This window comes from Budorcas taxicolor, chromosome 3 (assembly GCF_023091745.1).
Source record: "Budorcas taxicolor isolate Tak-1 chromosome 3, Takin1.1, whole genome shotgun sequence".
NCBI lineage: Eukaryota > Metazoa > Chordata > Mammalia > Artiodactyla > Bovidae > Budorcas > Budorcas taxicolor.
The window spans coordinates 80,511,822-80,531,077 of record NC_068912.1 but is presented as its reverse complement, the minus strand read 5'-3'; the positions used below and the strand labels follow the sequence as shown (position 1 = coordinate 80,531,077).

The 19,256-nt window shown below is 40.8% G+C and overlaps 2 protein-coding genes across 5 annotated transcripts in view; one reads left to right on the top strand and one right to left on the bottom strand.

Annotated features, from left to right (window-relative positions):
• The window catches only part of RAVER2 (ribonucleoprotein, PTB binding 2), a 150,149-nt gene extending 139,803 nt beyond the window's left edge, over positions 1 to 10,346 (top strand). The window contains exon 12 of the mRNA XM_052637256.1: positions 10,008 to 10,346. Coding sequence (XP_052493216.1) covers positions 10,008 to 10,154 — 147 coding nt within the window. The 3' untranslated portion in view covers positions 10,155 to 10,346. The remainder of the gene's footprint in view (positions 1 to 10,007) is intronic.
• A 1,873-nt stretch (positions 10,347 to 12,219) lies between these two features.
• Positions 12,220 to 19,256, bottom strand: part of JAK1 (Janus kinase 1) — a 133,257-nt gene continuing 126,220 nt past the window's right edge. For all 4 annotated transcript variants that reach the window (XM_052637252.1, XM_052637254.1, XM_052637253.1 and 1 more), the window contains exons 19-25: positions 19,113 to 19,207; positions 17,869 to 18,061; positions 16,809 to 16,933; positions 16,281 to 16,453; positions 14,636 to 14,753; positions 14,263 to 14,373; positions 12,220 to 13,628 (exon numbers count right to left, since the gene is read on the bottom strand). In XM_052637252.1, coding sequence (XP_052493212.1) covers positions 13,515 to 13,628; positions 14,263 to 14,373; positions 14,636 to 14,753; positions 16,281 to 16,453; positions 16,809 to 16,933; positions 17,869 to 18,061; positions 19,113 to 19,207 — 929 coding nt within the window. In that variant the 3' untranslated portion in view covers positions 12,220 to 13,514. The remainder of the gene's footprint in view (positions 13,629 to 14,262; positions 14,374 to 14,635; positions 14,754 to 16,280; positions 16,454 to 16,808; positions 16,934 to 17,868; positions 18,062 to 19,112; positions 19,208 to 19,256) is intronic.

Here is a 19,256-nt window from a genome sequence, read left to right as displayed (position 1 = left end):
CTTGAATATCTGGAAGTTCACATTTCATGTACTGCTGAAGCCTGTCTTGGAGAATTTTGAGCATTACTTTGCTAGCGTGTGAGATGAGTGCAGTTGTGCAGTAGTTTGTACATTCTTTGGCATTGCCTTTCTTTGGGATTGGAATGAAAACTGACCTTTTCCAGTCCTGTGGCCACTGCTGAGTTTTCCAAATTTGCTGGCATATTGAGTGCAGCACTTTCACAGCATCATCTTTCAGCATTTGAAATAGCTCAGCTGGAATTCCATCACCTCCACTAGCTTTGCTTGTAGTGATGCTTTGTAAGGCCCACTTGACTTCGCACTCCAGGATGTCTGGCTCTATGTGAGTGATCACACCATCATGCTTATCTGGGTAATGACGATCTTTTTTGTACAGTTCTTCTGTGTATTCTTGCCACCTCCTCTTAGTATCTTCTGCTTCTCTTAGGTCCATACCATTTCTGTCCTTTATTGAGCCCATCTTTGCATGAAATGCTCCCTTTGTATCACAAATTTTCTTGAAGAGATCTCTAGTCTTTCCCATTCTAATTTTTTCTCTATTTCTTTCAACTGATCACTGAGGAAGGCTTTTTTCTCTCTCTGTGCTATTCTTTGGAACTCTGTTTATTGTTGGGCTGATCAAAAAAGTTCACTAGGGTTTTCCATAAGATGTTAAACAACAAACTTTTTGGCCAACCCAATATTTCTAACAGTTTTTTAGTAGATTCTTTAGGGTTTTCTAAATACAATATATCATCTGCTAACCATGATAGTTTTACTTCTTCATTTGTAATTTGAATGCCTTTTATTTCTATTTCTTGTCTAATTGCTCTGACTAGGGCTTCCAGTACTATGTTGAATAAAATTGGTGACAGTGGTATCCTTGTCTTGTTCTTAAACTTAGAGGAAAGCTTTCAGCATTTCACCATTGCATAGGTTGTTATCTGTGGGTTTGACATATATGGCCTTTATTATGTTGACATGCAGTCCCTCAATACCCAGTTTGTTGACTTTTTAAATCACGAATGGATGTTGAATTTTGTCAAATGCTCTTTCTGCATCTATTGAGATGACCATATGATCTTTATCCTTTATTTTGTGAATGTGGTGTATGTCACGTTTTATTTTATTGACATGAACCATCCATGTACTACTGGAATAAATCCAATTTGATCCTTTTAATCTATTGTTGAATTCAATTTGCTAATACTTTATGAGGATTTTTGTAACTGTTCATCAGGAATATAGGCCTGTAGTTTTTTTCTTTGTACACTCTTTGTCTGCCTTTGATAAAGTAAAGCTAACCTTGTAAAAATAATGTGAAAGTGTAATTTCCTTTTCTGTTTTTGGAAGAGATTGAGACGGATTGGTATTAATTAGTCTTTAAATGTTTTGTGGAATTCACCAGTGAAACTGTCTGTCCCTGAACTTTTTGCTGGGAGATTTCCTATTACTGGTTCAGTTTCGTTACTAGTAATTTATTCAGTTTTCCTGTTTCCTCATGATCCAGTCTTGGTAAGTTGTTTCTAGGAATTAGTCCATTTCTTCTAAGTTATCCAACTTGCTGGCATATAAGAAATGCGTAGTGGTCTTTATGATCTTTTGTATTTTTGTGGTATCAGTTGTAATATCTCCTTTTTCATTTATGTCTTGATGTAAGTTCTCTTTTTCTTAGTAAGTCTGATTAAAAGTTTGTCTGCTGCTGCTGCTAAGTCGCTTCAGTCATGTCCGACTCTGTGCGATCCCATAGATGGCAGCGCACCAGGCTCCGCCGTCCCTGGGATTCTCCAGGCAAGAACACTAGAGTGGGTTGCCATGCCCTTCTCTAATGCATGAAAGTGAAAAGTGAAAGTGAAGTCACTCAGTCCTGTCCGACTCTTAGCAACCCCATGGACTGCAGCCGACCAGGCTCCTTCATCCATGGGATTTTCCAGGCAAGAGTACTGGAGTGGGTTGCCATTGCCTTCTCCAATCTTTTTTGAAAAGAAGCTGTTAGTTTCATTAATCTTTTCTGTTGTCTTTTAAATCTCTATTTCATTTATTTCCACTCCTGTTACTTCCTTCCTCTTGCCTAGCCTGGAGTTACTTTGGTGGGACTGTGCTCAGTCCACTCTCTGTGACCCTATGGACTATAGCCTGCCAGGCTCTTCTGTCCTGTTATTTTTCAGGCAAGAATACTGGAGTGGGTTGCCATTTCCTCCTCCAGTGGAACTTAGTTTGTTCCTAAGTCCTCAAGATATAACGACAGTTGTTCAAGATGTTCTTTCTTCATGTAAGTGTTTATCACTATAAACTTCCCTTTTAGAACTGCTTTTGCTGTATCTTGTAAGTTTTGCTATGTTTTGTTTCCATTTTCATTTGCTCAAAGTATTTTTTTATTTCTTCTTTGATTCAGTGGTTGTTCAGGAGTATGTTGTTTAATGTCAACATGTTTGTGAACTCTCCAGTTTTCTTATAATTGATTTCTAGTTTCATACAATCACATTTGAAAAAGATGCCAGATAGGATTTCAATCACTTTAAATTTATTAAGACATGTGGCCTAACATATGGTCTATCCTGAAGAATATTCTATGTGAGCTTGAGAAAAATGTGCATTTGATCCTTGTTCAGATGGAAAGTTACGTCATGGCTTTCAGGTTCATCTTGTCTAACGTGTAGTGTAAGCCCAATATCTTCTTGCTGATTTTTCTGGCTAAACCATCTGTTTTTGAGTGGAGTATTTAAGTTCCCTGATATTACACTGCTCTTTTTCTCCCTACACAATCATTATTTGCTTTCAGTTCAGTTCAGTTCAGTCGCTCAGTCGTGTCTGACTCTTTGCGACCCCATGAATCCCAGCACGCCAGGCCTCCCTGTCCATCACCAACTCCTGGAGTTCACTCAGACTCAACGTCCATCAAGTCCGTGATGCCATCCAGCCATCTCATCCTCTGTCGTCCCCTTCTCCTCCTGTCCCCAATCCCTCCCAGCATCAGAGTCTTTTCCAATGAGTCAACTCTTTGCATGAGGTGGCCAAAGTACTGGAGTTTCAGCTTTAGCATCATTCCTTCCAAAGAAATCCCAGGGATGATCTTCAGAATGGACTGTTTGGATCTCCTTGCAGTCCAAGGGACTCTCAGGAGTCTTCTCCAACACCACAGTTCAAAAGCATCAATTCTTCAGCACTCAGCCTTCTTCACAGTCCAACTCTCACATCCATACATGACCACAGGAAAAACCATAGCCTTGACTAGAAAGACCTTAGTCGGCAAAGTAATGTCTCTGCTTTTGAATATGCTATCTAGATTGGTCATAACTTTTCTTCCAAGGAGTAAGCGTCTTTTCATTTCATGGCTGCAGTCACCATCTGCAGTGATTTTGGAGCCCCCAAAAATAAAGTCTGACACTGTTTCCCCATCTATTTCCCATGAAGTGATGGGGCTGGATGCCATGATCTTTGTTTTCTGAATGTTGAGCTTTAAGCCAACTTTTTCACTCTCCACTTTCACTTTCATCAAGAGGCTTTTTAGCTCCTCTTCACTTTCTGCCATAAGGGTGGTGTCATCTGCATATCTGAGGTGATTGATATTTCTCCCGGCAATCTTGATTCCAGCTTGTGTTTCTTCCAGTCCAGCGTTTCTCATGATGTACTCTGTATGTAAGTTAAATAAGCAGGGTGACAATATACAGCCTTGAAGTACTCCTTTTCCTATTTGGAACCATTCTGTTGTTCCATGTCCAGTTCTAACTGTTGCTTTCTGACCTGCATACAGGTTGCTCAAGAGGCAGGTCAGGTGGTCTGGTCTGGTATTCCCATCTCTTTCAGAATTTTCCACAGGTTATTGTGATCCACACAGTCAAAGGCTTTGGCATAGTCAATAAAGCAGAAATAGATGTTTTTCTGGAACTCTGTTGCTGTTTTGATGATCCAGCGATGTTGGCAATTTGATCTCTGGTTCCTCTGCCTTTCTAAAACCAGCTTGAACATCTGGAAGTTCACGGTTCATGTATTGCTGAAGCCTGGCTTGGAGAATTTTGAGCATTACTTTACTAGCATGTGAGATGAGTGCAATTGTGTGGTAGTTTGAGCATTCTTTGGCATTGGCTTTCTTTGGGATTGGAATGAAAACTGACCTTTTCCAGTCCTGTGGCCACTGCTGAGTTTTCCAAATGTGCTGGCATATTGAGTGCAGCACTTTCACAGCATCATCTTTCAGGTTTTGAAATAGCTCCACTGGAATTCTATCACCTCCACTAACTTTCTTTGTAGTGATGCTTTCTAAGGCCCACTTGACTTCACATTCCAGGATGTCTGGCTCTAGATGAGTGATCACACCATCGCGATTATCTTGGTCGTGATCTTTTTTGTACAGTTCTTCTATGTATTCTTGCCAGCTCTTTTAATGTCTTCTGCTTCTGTTGGGTCCATACCATGTCTGTCCTTTATTGAGCCCATCTTTGCATGAAATGTTCCCTTGGTATCTCTTAATTTTCATGAAGAGATCTCTAGTCTTTCCCATTCTGTTGTTTTCCTCTATTTCTTTGCATTGATCGCTGAAGAAGGCTTTCTTATCTCTTCTTGCTATTCTTTGGAAATCTGCATTCAGATGCTTTTATCTTTCCTTTTCTCCTTTGCTTTTCGCTTCTCTTCTTTTCACAGCTATTTGTAAGGCCTCCCCAGACAGCCATTTTTCTTTTTTGCATTTCTTTTCCAGGGGGATGGTCTTGATCCCTGTCTCCTGAACAGTGTCACGAACCTCATTCTACAGTTCATCAGGCACTCTATCAGGTCTAGGCCCTTAAATCTATTTCTCACTTCCACTGTATAATCATAAGGGATTCGATTTAGGTCATACCTGAGTGGTCTAGTGGTCTTCCCTGCTTTCTTCAATGTAAGGCTGAATTTGGCTGTTCTTGTTTTGGGCTCATATTTACAACTGTTACTTCCTTTTGATTGATTGGCTTATCTTTTATAATGACCTTTTTGTCTCGTTAAATTTTTCAGGTTGAAGTTTATTTTGTTTAATGTAATTACAGCTACCTTTGTTTTCTTTTGGTTTTAATTTGCCAAGAATATGTTTTTGCATCCCTTCCCTTTTCAGTCTGTGTGTGTCCTTTAAGCTAGGTGAGACTCTTAGTCAACATATAGTTTGGCTTTGATTTTTATCCATTCAGGCACTTTGTCTTTTGATCAGACAGTTTAATCCATTTACATTTAAAGTTTAAAAGTGTTTATTGAAGAATAGTTGATTTACAATATTTAGCTTCATATGTATCACATTGTGATTCAGTATTTTTGCAGATTATACTCTTACAGATTATTATAAGATAATCACTATAATTCCCTGTGCTATACATTATATCCTTGTTGCTTATCTGTTTTGTGTATATTAGTTTGTTAATCTCATACCCCTAATTTGTCCCTCTTCCTGTCCATCTCCCCTTTGGTAACCATAGTTTATTTGCTGTGTCTGTGAGTCTATTTCTATTTTGCATATACATTCGTGTTATTTTTTTAGATTCTACTTATAAGTGATATTATATAGTGTAGTATTTGTCTTTCTCTGACTTATTTCACTATCCATAATATTTCCTAGGTCCATTCACGTCGCTGCAAATGGCAGTATTTTTTTCTCTTGCTTTTTCGATGATCCAACGGATGTTGTCAATTTGATCTCTGGTTCTTCTGCCTTTCCTAAAACCAGCTTGAACATCTGGAAGTTCATGGTTCACGTATTGCTGAAGCCTGGCTTGGAGAATTTTGAGCATGACTTTGCTACCATGTGACATGAGTGCAGTTGTGTGGTAGTTTGAGCATTCTTTGGCACTCTTGTTTAGTAATGCTAATATGAACATTGGGGTGTATATAACTTTTTAAATTTGTGTTTTTGTTTATTCCCAACACAGGGAGTGGAATTGATGGGTCACCTGGTAGTTCTTTTTTAGTTTTGAGGAACTGCCATACTGTTCTCCCTGGGGGCTACACCAGCTTACATTCCCCCCAACAGTGTACAAGGATTCCCTTTTTTCTGCATACTCTCTGACACATTATTTATAGACTTTTTGATAACTGTTCTAACAGGTGTGAGGTGATGTCTCATTTTCATTTTGCATTTGTTATATTCATAAATTTTGTGATTTCTATTTGGCAATTTTTAATGTTTCCTATCTTTGTTGCGATTCTTTGTTCATGCATTGATCTTTTGACCTCAGTGAGCATTTTTACAGCCATTATTTTGAACTCTCAGGTAAGTCACTTAGTTCATTAGATCTGTTCTGGATATTTATCATGGCACATCTGGAACATTACCTTTGTTTCTTTTTTATTGTCACTATGCATTATACAAAGCAGCCACCTCTTCCAGTCTTGACTGAATGGTCTCTTGTAGGAGATGAATCCTGTTGCTCAGCCCAGCCTGAGCTCTTAATTGGCTTTCAAACTTTTGTGACTATTTTCTTTGAGGCTACTTCTTTGCTTTTAGTGGCTTATTTAGAGGATATGCTAAGACTTGTATATCCAAAGGTGGGGACTACAGTTAGCACCTAGATGCAGGCTGATTAGACCCTGGACCCTGAAGCTGCAGGTGAGAGTATGTAGTTAAGCCCTGTGCAGGGAGAAAAGGAAATGGGCATTTGTTTTTGTTTTTTTTTCACCTTTTCCTTTGTGCTGAGCACAGATGTACAGTCACTGGGGGGTAGGGATGGTGGTACCTGCATCCATTAAGAATTGTATTTTTGTTTGCTGTAATCCTGTAGCATTCATGAATGCAAGCCCCACTGGCTGTCAGAGCCAGATGACCCAGGGACTACTCCTTGGGTATCAGACATAAAAGTTGGGGCACAGTATATAAAAACTCCTTCCAGGGAGATACTAGTGATTGGAGTGGGCTGGAAGATGGGAGAGGTGTCCTTCAGCTTCCCCAGTCTCTGGGGAAGACTGCAGCTGCCCCTAGCACCTGCTAGATTAGGAGCTGGGTCTCAGGCAGCAGCTTTTAAAGCATGTGGATAAGCCTTTTTCAGGGGAAGACAGGGAGATGGACTATTCTACCTGCTCCCTCTGCACCTGGCCCTGAGGGGCTACTCAAAGTGAGCTGTGACCATCAAGAATGTTTATTTTCTATAGCTTTGTGGATCTCATAAACACATGCCCTGTTGGCTTTCAGGGCTAAGGATTTGGGAACCCATACCTCAAGTGGAAGTATTCAAAGTTAAGAGTACTACAGGTGGAGTCTGAATGCTTCAGTGCTCAGGGAGAACCTAAGAACTGGGAGTTCTCTGCTGATGCAGTGCTGTGCCTGGGTTGAGATGTATGGTGAGAGTGTATCTCAGCCTTTCCTACTATTTTGGTATTTTCTTGTTTGTTTAATATGTAAGAGCTGCTCAGCTAGCTTCTGGATCTTTTTTAGAGGGAACTGCTCTACATGTGTGAACATCTGGCATATCCATGGGAGGAGGAGAGGCGCTGTAGAGCCTCCTTGGTCATCTTTACCTTGGGTGAATTACCATGGGTGATTGAGAATGGCTTTATCTACAAGGGTAGACAGACTCCTTGTCTGTCCCCTTTGAAGTTGAATCTGGTTTTAAAGATTGTGGCCATTATTGTTAACTTTAATTGTAATGTGAGAAGGCTCTTCTGCACTCATTTCTACATTCTTTTTTAAATTTGTTTTTAATTGGAGAATAATTGCTTTACAATATTGTGTTGGCTTCTACCATACAGCATGAATCAGCCATAGGTATACGTATGTCCCCCCTCTCTTGAACCTCCCCCACATCCCCCCCGCATCCCACCCTTCTAGGCTGTCACAGAGCACTGGGTTGAGCTCCTTCTGAAAGTGAACTGGAAGTGAAGTCGCTCAGTCGTGTCCGACTCTTTGCGACCCGTGGACTGTAACCCACCAAGCTCCTCCATCCATGGGATTCTCCAAGCAAGAACACTGGAGTGGGTAGCCATTTCCTTCTCCAGGGGATCTTCCCAACCCAGGGATCGAACCCAGGTCTCCCACATTGCAGGCAGACGCTTTTAACCTCTGCACCACCAGGGAGCCCCTTGTGTCACACAGCAAATCTCCACTGGCTCTATTTTACATTCAGTAATGCTACTCTCTCAACTCGTCCGTCTCCTTCCCCCGCTGTGTCCACAAGTCTGTTCTGTCTGTGTCTCCATTACTGCCCTGCAGATAGGTTCATCAGTACCATCTATCTAGATTCCATATGTATGCGTTAGTATACAATATTTTCTCTTTCTGCCTGACTTCACTCTGTGTAATAGGCTCTAGGTTCATCCGGTCTCATTAGAACGGACTCAGATGTGTTCCTTTTCGTGGCTAATATTCCATTGTATGTATGTACCACGACTTCTTCATCCATTCATCTGTCGATGGACATCAAGGTTGCTTCTGTGTCCTGGCTATTGTAAATAGTGGTGCAGTGAACATCGGGGTGCTTGTGTCTTTTTCAATTATGGTTTCCTCAGGATATATGCCTAGTAGTGGGACTGTTGGGTCATATGGTAATTTTATTCTTAGTTTTCTAAGGAATCTCTGTACTGTTCTCCATGGTGGCTGTTCCAATTTACATTTCCACCAACACTGTAGGAGGGTTCCCTTTTCTCCACACCCTCTCCAGCATTTATTGTTTGTAGCTTTTTTGATGATGGCCGTTCTGAGCAGTTTGAGGTGATCCCTCATGTGGCTTTGACTTGCATTTCTCTAATAAAGAGCAGTGTTGAGCATCTTTTCCTGTTGGTTGGCCATCCCCATGTCTTCTTTGGAGAAATGCCTATTTAGGCCTTCTGCCTACTTTTTAATTGGGTTGTTTGTTTTCTGGTATTGAGCTGCATGAGCTGCTTGTGATCAATCCTTTGTCAGTTTCATTTGCAATTCTTTTATCCCATTCTGAGGGTTGTCTTTTCACCTTGTTTATTGTTTCCTTTGCTGTGCAAAAGCTTTAAAGTTTAATTGGGTCCCATTTATTTATTTCCATTACTCTAGAGGATCTCGCTGTGATTTATATCAGAGTGTTCTGCGTATGTTTTCCTTTAGGAGCTGTATAGTTTCTGGACTGACATTTAGGTCTTTGATCCATTTTGAGTTTATCTTTGTGTATGGTGTTAGGAAGTGTTCTAATTTTATTCTTTTTACACCCAGTTGTCCAGTTTTCCTACCATCAGTTACTGTAGAGACTGTCTTTTCTCCACTGTTTATTCAAGCTTCCTTTATCAACGATAAGGTACCCATAGGTGTGTAGGTTTACCTCTGGACTTCTTGTTCCATTGGTCTGTATTTGTTTTTGTGCCAGCACCATACTGATTTCCACATTCTTGAATATTAAATACTATGTGTGACAAACTTACTAAAGAATATCAAAGCTACAACTGGGAGGAATTAGGTGGTCATGAGTTGTGAGACATAATCGGATTTATCATATTGATTACTGTGACTGCTTGTGAGGAACATTTTGGCCCTTCTTATCATGACACTTCTGGATTAGAATATCTGAGATAGAACTCAGAAATTTGCATTTTAACAAGCTTTCCAGGCGCTTATTTTGTAGACTAAAGTTGTTCTCTGGAATGTTTCACTATGCTATTTTGTGGACATCATTTGCTAGTTTTTGCCCCTACTAGTTTATTCTCTTGCCACGCCTTTTACTACTAGATGAACTTCACATCTAATTTGACATGCAGTTCAATTCCTTAGCCATGCTCCTTCCTCAGAGGGATACTGGCATTCTGATTCTACATACGAACAGCAGAAGCAACTACACTGTCACTTTTTCTTTCCCGAAACTGTGGGGAGTTGGGGAAGGAGGGCATTAAGAAGCTGGTTTGTATTCTTTAAAAGTTCCTCACGTGACTCTGATGTAGAAACTTTTGTATAGTTTTTTTACAACTTTGTTATTTATCCTGCTATTCTGTTTTTATACCAAATCACAAGTAGAATTGCTTTTCTTATAAATATCTTTAACAAATCAATCAATTTTAATTTAGATTTTAGCATTAGTTATGGTTTCTTTTTCTAATAGGTGTCATCTTTAAGAAATGAAAAGCGAGGCTCATCATATCTCGTCTCTGCCCCAGAAGGTGGTTCAGTGGAATTTGTTGACCAGCATTCTCAGGGCACAGGAGCATATTACATGGAAACCTACTTAAAAAAGAAGAGAGTGTACTGAGTTAAGTTCTCTCCTTATAAACTGATAAGGTTCTTTGCAGTATCTCTGCTGTTCATCGCTGCCTTAACTACATTCAGACTAGCCATATCCTTTAAATTACGGGTTTATAACTTCCCAGAACGAACTGTGTTGTGCAGCAGGCAGAATTGCCAAGTAAAAAAAGTAAGTAGCAATAAGAGACATCAATTGAGGACATATTCCACTAGAATTAGACACATCTTAATCAATGTGCTATTAACTTAGTCCATTGGAGAAATTAACATATATTCCAATATTCCTTGTTTAGGACTGGGAATAATTTTGACACCATATATAGAAGTGTGAAGCAATAAAATGGGAAACATTCTTGGTTTCCCAAGCCTTAGAATAAATTTCTGATAAGCCAATGTGCATTTCAATTTACTTTATCTAGAAGTAATCTCATTCACAAATTTTTAGACCTTTTCCTAGAATCAGAGTGCAAGTACAAAATGCAGTGACTGGTAATGTTATACTCTACATGCAAACTTCATTTTCACCCCCCCTGATACCAGTCATGCATTGTAAAACTCAAACACAGAGGTGACATCCAAGGTATATACCACTACAGATGCTTTACGCTTAATATATTATTTACCACTAATACCTCTTGTGGGGGAAAAAGGTATTTTTTTAAGTAGCTTTGGTGATCTAGTAATAATTTCAGGGGTTGGCCAACTACTCCCTGTGGTCAAATTCAGTCCTCCACCTGTTTTTGTACTGCCTGCAAGCTAAGAATGATGTTTACATTTTTAAATGTTTGGAGGAAAAAAAAGTATGACTTGAAATTCATATTTCAGTGTCCATACATAAAATTTTATTCAAACACAACCATGCTTATTCACTTACATATCATCTATGGCTAATTTTGTGCTACAGTGGCAGAGCTGAGTAGCTGCAAAGCCTAAAATATTTACTATCTGGCCCTTTATAAAGTTCACAGACTCCTGATCTAATACCTTTAATTCCCTAATCCTTTTATATTTTACACCTACAAAAAGACTTAAATTTTGCAATGGATTTGTAAGTAAGTGGCAAGAAACATAGGTTTCTAAGTCTTGTTTCGTAGAACAGTGATGATTAATTTACACGTTTTGGTCATCAAATGCCCTATTTCCACAGTAAAGCAGTCAATTCTGCCATTTCTAAAGGGAGCTTATGAGGTAACAGTATTTATAACCATTCTTAGATAATAAGCTATACCTCACTCTCTGCTTTGTTTCTTACTCAGTTGCAGTGTGTTAGGCTGAAAAATTATCCAGGTGTTTAACCCAGTTTTATCCAGCTTCCTTTCGAAAGAACTGTGTTTATTGCACATAACTTTTGACATCACCATTTCCTGAAGACCTTGGTATTCAAAATGCATGAGAAACCCTTTTGCTATCCAGAATGTCTAAGTTTTTCTTTGTTATGAGACACTAATTGATGATGTGGAATTGAGGGGTCTCAGTGATCCTAGTCTCTTTGAAATCAGATCTTTAAGTATCTTGTATTTGGGGGACTTTATAATAGAGGGTTATCACTCCTATTTTAGAAGTTTAAAACTGGTATATATGATTTGTAATGTATTGCTTCTATTAACTTCTACTGGCCAATGACAGCTAGAAAGTTAAACTAAGATAATTTCCAGTAAGTATACTACCTATAAATAATCAAATCAGGATGGGCATCATTCAGTTCTGACTCAGCAGATGAAAAATGGGTTCTCCATGCTCTGCACTTCTTGTTTTCCTGTTGCATTAAGTCTCTTCAGTGCTTTGTCATAACTCTATGACAGTAGAAGAAAGCAAAGATGGAAATTTTAGAACTATAAGCAGAAAGAGGCTGAAAGAACTAAAAGGTACTTTGAGTTAATAGATGTGGGTCTGCCATCCATACTGGCCTGTGCCCCATTGGGACATAAGAGATATGACATGACTCAAGTGGTGTTAGTATAAGGACCATTACCCATGCTCTCCCCACCAGTCCATACTGTTATTTTTCTATGTAAACAAATTGTTTGTAATGCTTTGAAAATGAACTCTTAATATTAAAAGGCATATGCATGTGAAGGCTCCATATATTTATTTGTATAAAGAGTAAACAAAGTGCATAGAGAGTGGCCACAGGTTTGACACAGACAGAGACATTTGTGATGCCAGGTTATTGAACAGATTTAAACGGCAAGTTTATTGTTGCCACTGACTCAATACACAACTCTCTTTTCAGGCTTAAGGGGGAAAAATAATGATATCAAACAAATAATAGCATCAACAAAAAGTTTTGCAGACTTTTGGTCAAAAAAGATCTACAGTTCACATTGAATCAGATTTGACATTTTGATGACTCAGCAGTCTCCAGGAAAACTGAGAACCGCCTAGTGGGTCCTGAACTCCGCAGTCGTATGGGTGGGTCTTTCAAGTTTTGCATGATAGGGTGATGGTCAAAATAGTGATCGACTCTTGTAGGTGGATGGTAAGTAAGTCCTGAAACACTCTAAGAACAGTGCAATGTACATGGTATATATGCAGTCAGCATCCAGAACCAATGCTGGAACAGCTTGCCCCAAAGTGGTAGAGTTACAAAAGGATATACATTGACATTTCTGAAAAGCATGAATCCAGGTTCTTGGCCTCAGTTCTGATTAAAGGTATACTGTTTAGGGAAGCACTGGCACAGGTTTAGTTCTCAAGAATTAACATCATGCAGCAAAGTATCTATTCCACAGCTGCCCCTCTGGGTATGTATGACCAGTCTTCTCAAAAATGGGTACCACTGGTCACCCAAGGGGACAGGAGCTAAGCCACTGCAAAACAACTCAAAGTTTATGTCCTACTATTGACAGGAATCCACTCACCTTTGTATAGAGACAATAGTATACTAACAGTATCTATATTTCAAGAATGTTTCATCTATCATGGTATAGATATTGAAATTTGAGGGCATATTAAGAGTATTGGCTAAATTCATTAATCCTTATCTTTATGTGCCAGAAAAATATTTCATATCAACTGGCAGCTAAGAAAAAGCAATCATCTTGAGACTCTACTTTGGTCAGCTCCTCTTGTTTTGAGAAATCCCATTCTGGTACTCAACTGTGATGGTAAACTAACCAAACAGTGATATATTCTTTCCAAAAGGAGGAGTGCTTAAGTGCTTTCTAATATTTTGGTTTTCACTATGTCACTGGTATCAAATTTAAAAAGGAAGTACTTAACACATCTTAAGCACCATAGTGTGCTTTATACATGGATACGTACCCTGGTATCTTTTTAGACAGAATACAAACTTTTTCCAGTAACACATTTTTTTAAATGGCTTGGGTACTGGTTGGGGGTAGGAGGACTTGATACACAATAGAATTTAACTGTTATTACTCATGCTTCTTAGAAGTGCTTCAAATCCTTCGATAAGGTTCTGAAAGGTTGTCCGATTAGATGGTTGAAATTCCCAACACTTTCGCATATGTTGATAAACCTATTTAAAAAAAAAAAACAGTAAAAATGTTTAGGAGCTTTTTTTTTTTAAGTATATAAACATCAAGAGGAAGAACATAATTTTGAAAATGTGAATGAGTTTCCTTAAGTCCTACCATAAAACAAGAGTATCTGAATAACTTAAAATATAGAAAATATGGCACATCTGTAAGTATTAAATATTAATATTTAATATTATAAGTATTTTAATATTTGAGAAGTTCATGGCTTAACTGACCTTGCAAAAAATCCAGGTTACAAATTACTCTAAGCCAATTTAAGGATGACGTTATAGCTCAGTTTAAACTACAAGTCTACACGCTGGCTGCTCCATTCTTTGGCTCAGACATACCATTCAGTGTACTTAGAGATTCTAAAGAGTTAGTCTTGAAGCAGTTCAGTTAGAAATACAGAAAACTGATTGTCACAATAAGGCAACATCAAAATATACTCCTTTCGGGTGCTCACTGAGGTAAGCCTACTATTGAAGGGAATTCCTTCCTTTGAACACAATATGTGGTTGTCATTTGCCCCAAAGATGGTTTTCTCAGATAGCCGAAATTCAGCATCAGAAATCTATTTTAAAATGCAAGCAGTGAAAACAGTTTTATTACTGTGAAATGGCCCATAAATACCTCATCTGGACAGTTAGGTGGACATGGCAAGCGTTTTCCTTCTTTTAATGTATTCACGAGTCTTGTTACCGTCATCTGACCATGAGTTGGGCCTATCATTTTCAGGAACAACTATGAAAAATAAAATCAAATGAAATATTTTACTTTTTGCACATATTTATATAAACTCCAGAGAGGTTAAGGTAGAATTTCTAGAACTGGAAATGAAAACAAACAGGCTTTTCTCCTTAGTAACTCAAAGTGAAAGTCCAAGACGCTTTTCCTTTCCATTACAACACACTGACTGATTCTTTATGAACTAAACTTACAAAGCAAAGGGATGGACACATTTTCATTGGGGGCCAGATTCAAACAAAGGACAAGTGTGACTTACGGCCATGGGACTGGAATCTGAATCACAGTAAGTAAGCAGCTCATGCAGAGTTACTCCGAAAGACCAGACATCAGAGGCGATATAAAACTTACACTGAATTAAACATTCTGGAGCATACCTGAAAGAGCAGAACATGAAACTTCATTTCCTGGGAAGGACATACCAAAAAACATCAGAGTAACTCAGCCCAGAGAGCTGACTTCTTAGAATATAACATTCAAAGACACACATGCTGCCCCGGTGCACACCTGATGTGAACAGTATCCCTGTGGGCCCTCAGTTCACACAGCACAGGCTCTCCCTGGGGAGGGGTGTGGGAGGAGGCGATGACCACAGGCCCAGATTTTATCTGCCTGCAAGCTCACAGTGAGTGAGTAGTGACCTAACTGCCCAGTCCTCTTACAGTATCTGTTGTTTTGGTGAATGTTATCCATTGCCTGAGCTAGAAATTGAGGCATAACCGGTCTCAGAAATACTTCTCAAACCTACTCACTGCTCCTAAACCCCACCATCACTGTCCAAATCACAGCCCTAGTTCATGCCATCAATGCCCCTCTCCAAATCAGACTCCCTGGCTCCAATCTTGCTCTTCTCCTCCCCACAGTGATCTTTTTAAACAGAAGCCCCCATGCTTAATCCTTCCAACAGCACCCCAAAACCCCAGCTCAAGTGTCTAGGGCATTGCCGTCGCAACTGCAGAGACCTTTCACCATCCAGACACATCGAGCTGATTCCAGTTCCTGGGACAGCCACTGCTCTGTCTCGCTCTTGCCATCACACACATGCCTTCTTCTACCCATCTTTACAACCCTCCAGGAATCTTTTAAGGACTTAGCCTAACAGAACTTCCAGAAAACCAAGCCCGAACGCTTCTATGGTTATGGCACCATGAAACTAGCTGCCTCACCCATTAAATTCTAAACTCGCTCATCTTATTTACCCTCGAATCTCTAGTACCTGGCATAAAGCAGGGGCGTCATAGGTATTCCTTCGAATAAATGAATTCATTTATCCATTGACTATGCAATGAGTAAATGGAGGTTTGGGCTCCTTGGGTGGGAAAGACCCACCTCTGCCCATGTAGGATGCACCGCAGTGCTGCTGAGTTCTACAGGACAGGGCAGAGTGCAGACTCAGCAGCTTCCCCCTTGGACAGTGTGCCAGACCAAGAGGGGCTGAAGTCGGGGTGCGGCCTTCCAACCAGGACACCGGCGATTCATGACAAGACAGCCAAACCGCCCATGGATTTTCCTCTGCTCTTGCATTCTCCCTGAATCTGCCAAAGCCACCTCGTCACCTCACACTTGCACTCCAAGCTTCCTCTGCATAGCTGTGACTACTCTGGCCGCTAACAGTTTTAAGAACTGTGTCAGAGGAATGCCTTCCCAAGGGAAGACAGAGATGCTGACTGCTGTTAGATTTCTTCATTGGAAGATGTTGCCTATGAAGCTCAGACATTGCCATGTATGTGGCTTTCAGTGAAACAGCTTAAGAGCTGTTTCTTGAAGGCAAAAATTAGTCAATTCCAAATGATCTAAGTCTTTTCTAGTCTGGACCAATAAGAGAATTTAACATATCTAAACAGGACCTAGCAGAACAGTGGAAGCCCTCTGAAGCACTGAGGAAATCTGTTTGATTCAGTTACCAAAACACAGGGCTGTCCCGGTCATCCTTGACTGTGTAGTACTCCTTATCAGTTTCGATGGCTTTGGTTAGACCAAAGTCCCCAATTTTCACTTGGTGTTCACTCTCAACAAGGACGTTTCTTGCTGCTAAGTCCCGGTGAACGTATTGCCGAGAACCCAAATAGTCCATCCCCTGAGGGAGAGAAGCAAAGGCAGAGTGTGCTGCTGACGTGAAATCAGACCGGATTTTGTCTTTGCCACTTTGTAACACACACAAAGATACAAATGTCATTTCATTCACATATCACTTTTTTTGTTTTTACTTTTATGCAAAAATAGTAAGACCAACCTGATTCAAAGAAATACATATTTAAAGAAACCATCACTTAGTTTAGTAGAGGCTAATTTCAATCCACATCAAGCAGAACAAAATAAACTCAGTATAATTATCAGGAAGTTTCCCACTTGTAGCCTAATTACAAACCAATTACTCAGGACAGAATGCCTGATTTTTAAATTTTTACCAGGTTTTTTTTTTCCCTTTTTACCTTACAAATCTGAACAGCATATTTTAATTGCTGTTTGAGGTTAATTTTGTTCTTATTCTTTGGAAGATATTCCTTAAGGCTCCCTGAAGGCAGAAACTCCATGATGAGCTTAATACCATTTCCACCTGTTTAGGGGGGAAAAAAAATCCATCAGTTGTTGTTCGGTCGCCAAGTCGTGTCCAACTCTTCACAACCCCATGGACTGCAGCGCGTCAGGCTTCCCTGCCCCTCACTATCTCCCAGAGTTTGTCCAAGTTCATGTCCATTGAATCAGTGCTGCCATCCAACCATCTCACCCTCTGTCGTCCTCTTCTCCTGCCCTCAATCTAACCCATCAGTACAAGGCAGTCCAATGAAAGAAGAGTAAAGGGCACAGGATTTGGAGACAGAGGGCCTGAACTGACTTCAGCATCGACCCTGAAACCATAGGCAAGCTGCTTAACCCCAGAGGTTCCAGAGACTCGGGATCCTCAGGAGTGACCAGGGTACCTACCCCAGGGTCGTCACCACTCACTCAGACAACACAGTGTTCTGCAAAGCACTCGGCAAATGATTTTTAAAAATCATGAGCCACATCGTTTTCACTACAAATTTTAAAGTACACTAACATGAGTGCTGTAGTGGCTTGTACAAAAGATACATTTAATAGTAAACACTACTATTTTGCCACTTTGATTTAGACAACCAGAAAACTAAATGCCCTGCCTAAGGTTGGGTCAGAAAAGCAGGTAAAAGAGAGCAGTGGGTGTCAGTTTCATCTGGCCTAATGTGCTAAGTATTGGAACAGGAAATCTAATCCCCAGTGTGGGTGTAGTAGCCACCTAAAGAAACAATGCTGGAAACATCCCTGCCTAGGAGGGAGGCTGGGTAGTCTCGGAAGCTCTGCAGGTGCTGAGGGATCTGACTGTGTATGGCTTGGAAGTCCTAGAGCTCTGGCGGTTATCAGCTAGCATTCAGGCAGCCCAGATGAGGCTGAGGGTGTGGCCTGCTCAGCTCTAGCCTTTATGTGACCCCAGACAGCCACTTAGTCTTTAAACAAACCACACTTTGCATAACATACCGTCTTCTGTGCAGATGCCTTTATACTTCACGATGTTCTCATGATAAAGATTTCTTAAGATTTCAATCTCCTTCTTCAGATCAGCAATGTGGTTCCCTCCACTCTCGGGCTTCAGGGATTTGACAGCCACCTGCTCCCCTGTATTGTCCCCCTCAGGGTCATACCTGCAGAGCTCGACCTTCCCAAAGTGGCCCTGGAGGGAAAGATGCACATGCTTGATCACAGAGGCGCCAGCCTGGGTCAGCAGGACACACTCAAAGATGAGGCTTGCTCCTCTGAAGGCCGGGGAGGAGCCTGACCCTGAACTCCCACCTTGTCTCTTCCTACTCCCTGCGCCCTTCCCCACTTGGCTGACATGCCATCCCTTCTTCTATTATTGCACTAAGACAAGCAAAGGCTCCGGTGACTGGTGAACCAACACATCAATCCTAGTTTCCATGAAAGTCTAACTCACAAGGAAATGGAAGTGTCAGGTGGCACAACCATGGCATGCTTTGACAGCCCTGGGTCCACGCTACAGGAGGCATCCCAATGTGGCCACAAAAGGCAAGGCATGAGTCTTCAGAAGATGGGGATTAGATCCCAGCTAAGCCACCTACTAGTGAGGTGGTCACCCAGTCTTCCCAGCTGGCTCCAGAGGTGCTCAGTGTGCACACTGGCAATAAACCCAGGGATGCTGTGAGGAAGCGGGACCACTGTGCCTGCAGAGGGCCAGCACCCGGCCTTGGCACAGGGCGGGTACCCGAGATGGGACAGTCTTTATAAACGACAGGAAATCTGTATGAAGATGCAAATCCAGTAGCTTCTCTAGTCACATTTACTGTTAGGGAACTGCCATTCAAGGTCCAGAAGAAAAGCTAGCATTCTATTTCAGTGTTCTGTGAAGTAAATCCACCATTCGTTTAAGCAGTCTCACGGGATACATATTCCCAAAAAAGTCAGAGGCAGCGATTGTTCTATTTCCACCATATCTATGCCCATGCCCCAGGCCTCTCCCTTTATATTCTCTGTCCCTTATTTTTAAAAAAAGGGACAGAGGCAGCTCCTGCAGCAGCTGACCAGCGTCCTGGGTGCACGAACAGGCAGGCGTGTGCATGCTGCCACTCTTTGTCAAATGCAGAAACACACTGTCCCCGAGAAAACACTGGAAGATGCTTTCTCTTATAAACTTTGACCTGAAATGAGAGATAATGGAGAATGGCTCTAGATGTCCAGAGAGGGGAACGGTCAGGAGTGTAACTTGCCTCTCCCAAGTCACGGATCCTCTTTAAGAACCGCTTTTCAAAATGTGTGGGATCCACTTCAGTTGTTGGCTTTTTTTCTGATACAATGTCTGGATCTAACAGAAGAGAGAAAGCGTGTTAAAAAGGAGTGACTGCCCCTCGCGG